Genomic DNA, 4,966 nt, shown 5'->3' on the forward strand with positions numbered 1-4,966 from the left:
TGAGGCAGACAGGGAGTCAAAGTGGAGCAGAAATCCGCTCATGTGCCACCCTCTCTCCTCCTCTGACAGTGCATTGATGGTTTTCCCCCTTTAATTCTCCATCTTCCTGTGGCATTCTGTCCCCTCAATGGGGACATGGAGAAAGCGGATGGCTGGACCCAATGCAGGGAAGTGACTTCACTGGCACCTTTGTTTTCCCTCAGTACACTCGCTCTTCTGTGCCTTTCAAAGGCTTGTTTTTCTTTTTCAGGTTAAATGCGCCCAACATTGGAGCCGGCTTCTCTCAGAATGAGAAAACGGGAATCTTTTCAAGTCATCTGAAACGCTCTCTTCGCCTGCCAGTTGTCCCGTTTCCTCAAAAATAAAACCGCGGCTGTGGCTGTTATAAATTAACACGGTTTAAATAAAAAGCTTCATGTGTGCCAGCTCGCTTTGCTTTAGCTTCTTTGGAGGGTGCTGATGTTTATAAATTGCATTGTAAACTCAGAGCCGATGGTCAATTTATAAAAGATAGCACTGCTTGTTCTCCACACTATTGATTCAGTGTGGCGCGTTTCGCTGCTGTAGATGCAACATTTAGGCTAATAAAATGGTGGGATGATGTTCACCTGCACCTGCCAAACTCTGCTTTTGCTCAGATAGTTCTCTGCGCCCGGCGAGCGGTATCTTTTTTTAAAAAAATGTTTTTAGCATGTCCTTCCCAGAACAATTCTTTTTAACTTGTGCATTTGGCAAGATTATTTTCAATTACCCTCGGCAGCGACCATGGGTCATCCGTGTTTTCGTTCAAAATGTCAATAGGATTGCATTACCGGTCACCATGGCGGGCTGTCCGAGGGCTTCTGGCTCATCATTTTAACCTGTTCAGGCGCGGACTCGGACCCCACACACAACTAATAAAGCAACACAGCCCTAAATGGCTCCGGACCCTATGAAGGACATTTAAATATAAAGGTACAACACCACCACCCACCCCGCCTCCCCCTCTCCGCCCCGATTCGTTTTTGTTTTTAAACAATCTACAAATTGGCGAAATGACTATCATTATAAATTACCGCCACTACTATAATTTCATCCACTATGACCAAAGCTGTTGTATTTCTGCAGCTCCCCTACGGAAAGATCACTGATACCCAGAAGCACTGCAGCTTCTGCTCCTCTGTGTGTGTGTGTGTATTTGCTTCATGCGGCCAGCGCGTCCCAGGGACTTGGCAGCGGGTGAATGTATTGAGAGAGTTAGTTATGGGTCTGCTCAGTCACCTTGTGGTGGTGCCGGGGAGGGAGGGTGGTATCACCGAGACCTCTGCAAGAACTAATATTGTTGCTGGACATTATATCATTATTTAAAAAAAAATACTTAGAAACTGCAGGTCCCCGTTGCGTTACAGACAGACGCGGGCCATGAAGATTCTGCCTCTGTACTTTTCCAATGACTCACCATTAAGCATAAGTTCTGATGAAAGGTCATCGACCTGAAACTTTTAACTCTCTTTCTCTCTCCACAAACACTGCTTGACCTGCCGAGTGTTTCCAGCATTTCTGATTTTTGTTTTTAGATTTTCACCGCAGTATTTTATGTAATAACATCTGTCTTTCATTTTAAAAACCTTCCCTTTAAGTTACACAAGAACCCAACACATTTATTACAATATAGAACACTGTCGAGTTTAAAGGCTGTTCTGCAGAGAATTCCATACGCATTAGGAATAACCTTTTAATGAAGTGGCTCCACACTTTGTGATCTCGGCTGAAATCGATATATTTAAAAATATTAATATATACTAAAGCATTTGTACGCGACGCTGACCGGCACCACGATTGTTTGGAGTTATGTGGAGATTTCCTTTCCTTATTAGTTCCCAGTGTACTCGTGTGTTTTCGTCTAGCGGCATGTCTTTGAAGGCAAGTTTTCCCTTCATACTTTTTCAGCATTTCAAAAGGATGAGACAACACCGGCGCCGACGTGTATCCACCCGGGCTGTTTTCAGTCAAGTGCCCGGGACACTGTAGGAAGCTTCGGGCAACCACCTCCGCGGTCACCGCCATTCGCATCTTCAACTGCAAAGTAGCCATCGAGGGGGAAACAAGTCCGGGGTACAATTCTATCTTTCCCCCTTATCTGTTAAGTGACTTGCCATACATTCCAGCAAAAATGTAGCACGGAGTCTGGAACTGTGCCGTTAGTATAAATTATATGGCAGATCGATGCAATCAATCAATTTGATTTTATAACAAGAGTTTAATATTTAATAGACTGGGTCACGGCAAAGGTCAACATCAGGATCAACATTCCGGCGGTTTTTCATCAAAAGCAAGGGGGGGGGGGGGATGAAAGGTAAAAGTGGAATGTGAAATAAAAAAGAAATGCAGAAAGTACAAGGCAGCAAAGAGGAATAAGGAATTAAAAGGCACACAGCAAAGAGGGAGGAGAACGACGAGACTTTGGAATGGCGGAGCAAACATTTAAAAGGGCTTTAAACAAATGAAAAAGATAAATGAAGATATCTAGAGACAGAGAAGGGGGTGGCGAACGTACAGACTTAGTGAGGCTTTCCATTGAAGAGCTTGCACCAATAGCGTTGACAAGCTACAGGGTCCACACTTGCAATTGGCTGAAGCTTGTCCATTCCCAGATAAATACCTACACTCTTTCGCTGTTTCCAGGTTCATTTTAGGTCCGACCGAAGCTGAACTCCTCCAGAGACTTTCACACATTGAACATAAAGCCTGCAATCCCCAGCGGCAGGAATCCCGGACCCCCGCCTCCCATCTCTGTGCCCACCAGGATCAAAGAAGAAAAGCACATTCCAGACTTATTCGCGCGTTTATTCATTCCTTCTTCCCGGGACGGACTCCGGACTTCAGACCATGAGCGAGTTGCTGAAGTCGCCCCCGAACGAACTGCTCTTGGTCACTTCCACCCTGTACAACATCCCTCACAAGGTCGATCCGAGCGATCGCTCGCATTCTCCCGACGAATCCCCCAGTCCCACCCCGTCAGCCAAATCCAGGAGTAAGAAGGATCTTACCGAGGACGAGCAGTTCCTACTGAGGAAGAAGATTAACAGCAGAGAGCGCAAGAGGATGCACGACCTGAACGTGGCCATGGACGCCCTGCGGGAAGTTATGCCTTACGCCCACGGGCCATCGGTGCGGAAACTGTCCAAAATCGCCACTCTGCTGCTGGCCAGGAACTACATCCTGATGCTGACCAGCTCCCTGGAAGAGATGAAGAGACTGATCGGCGAGATGTACGGCAGGGGCGGCTCGGCATCGAGACTGGGCCAGCTGCCCGTGCTAACAGCCGGAGGCTCGCTGCTGCTGGGAGCCGCTCCGTCTCTCTTGACCCTCGGCAGCCCCAGGCACTCGTCCCCGACCGTCAAGTGCCCTTTGACTCCGGACGATCAGCCTTGCTTCCAGCAGTGGCCCGGCTCTCCCTGCGCTTGTGCTGCCTGTAGGTTTCACTGCATACCCTCCAGTCTCAGTGCGCAGAGTCACCAGGCGAGGTTCCCCAAGTGATGCTGGAAGTCACCGTAGGAACTCCGCACCAGGACATTTGTCGAATTGTTACGAATATTGTAAAAAAAAGTGTACGAATGATTTAAAAAAAAAGTTGACGCGTACGAATCTGAGCTAGAATAATGATATTTTCTCTACATTGTAAGCACTATTACCGAATTTCACTGTTGACATTAATGCTTAGGATTGGTAGGTGGATTAGGGTTAGGATCCCATTGATGTTATGGCCAAAGCTACTTACTGTTTTAGGATTAATGAAGGAATACACGGATAGTTTTCCAGTCTGAATATCTCCTTGCGGTACTTCATCACAGAGCCCTCACAATGTAAACAACAGACTTTGTGTGTATGTCAGTCTGACGAGACAGGAAGGACCAAGTGAACTATTTGTTTCGTTTATGTAATAAAACATTGTTTCAGTCTAATTGTCGAATAACAGCGTCTTTACAAAACTTTGAGCTTTTCTTAACAAGTGAATAGCTATTTATTGTCAACACCGCTCGTTTTATACTTGATCTCATAAATAAACCTTTTTTTTAAAAAAAATCTCCTTGAGAACTGAACTGTTTACTGATTAGTGACTGTTGTTTTGTTGCCAATTGTCATAATCTAAATTACATGCATTTAATGTATTGTACAGTTATATATATATATGCAATAAATGTTTTGATATGCACATTTGGAGCTATCATGATGTTATTTTGCACGCTTATTTCATATTTCTACCCTTCGTGCGCAACTCGGCAAAGCACTGATTTCTTTATCAGATCTCCCAACGTTACTGGCCTGTTATCTGTCAATGAGTTTATTCAGGAGGGATTGACCTGCCGAGTTTTTATTTCGGATTTCGGAAATATTTCAACTGGTGCCTGTAATGGGGCATTTCTTTTTACAAGCAGTTAATTCAATAAAGAATTTGTTTTTAGTAACTAATATTCCAGAGTTTGCTTTCGATGAATACTCTGTGGAATTGCAATTAAGCAAAGAGAAGGCCAAATCCTTTAACTGAATTCCGGTGTTAATCAGAAGCTTCATTAATTGAAAGCAACACACTATACTGAGTCCAGATTAACATCGAAAGTAAATGCGCTACTATTCACTAAACTTCCTAACCGAGGGGATTGACTAGTTTCATTTCCTATTTATTTGTAAATGAATTCCTATGTAAGTGTTATGCTTCGTTTCTTACACACGGGGAACATTGAGCGATGTGTTGCATTTAACTTAAAGCTAAATATCGTAGTTTGGAAAGGTTATCTTTTCCCAGTAGTTTTGAGAATGCTGCAAAACCATGATTTGAATGGTTTTGTGTACCTATGGAAATACGGTATTGCATCAGACTAATAAAACGGTTGAAAAAATTACCAGCATTGGGGCAGTTTGGACCAAAGGGTGGGTTTTTCTCGCAACACCTTGGTTTCGCGTCAAGGCTGTAATTATGTTTAAC

General features: G+C 44.3%; 1 protein-coding gene across 1 annotated transcript; it reads left to right on the forward strand.

The window, feature by feature from the left end:
- The first annotated feature begins 2,868 nt into the window (after positions 1 to 2,868).
- On the forward strand, positions 2,869 to 3,519 carry LOC121290423 (oligodendrocyte transcription factor 3-like). Its single transcript, XM_041210862.1, has one exon. It carries the CDS (start codon positions 2,869 to 2,871, stop codon positions 3,517 to 3,519), a length of 651 nt encoding a protein of 216 aa, XP_041066796.1.
- The last annotated feature ends 1,447 nt before the right edge of the window (positions 3,520 to 4,966 follow it).

This window comes from Carcharodon carcharias, chromosome 18 (assembly GCF_017639515.1).
Source record: "Carcharodon carcharias isolate sCarCar2 chromosome 18, sCarCar2.pri, whole genome shotgun sequence".
In the NCBI taxonomy this organism is placed as follows: Eukaryota; Metazoa; Chordata; class Chondrichthyes; order Lamniformes; family Lamnidae; genus Carcharodon; species Carcharodon carcharias.

What these genes read in the sequence shown, in the direction of transcription:
- LOC121290423 (XM_041210862.1), top strand. Translation starts at nt 2,869, where the DNA reads ATGAGCGAGTTGCTGAAGTCGCCCCCGAACGAACTGCTCTTGGTCACT.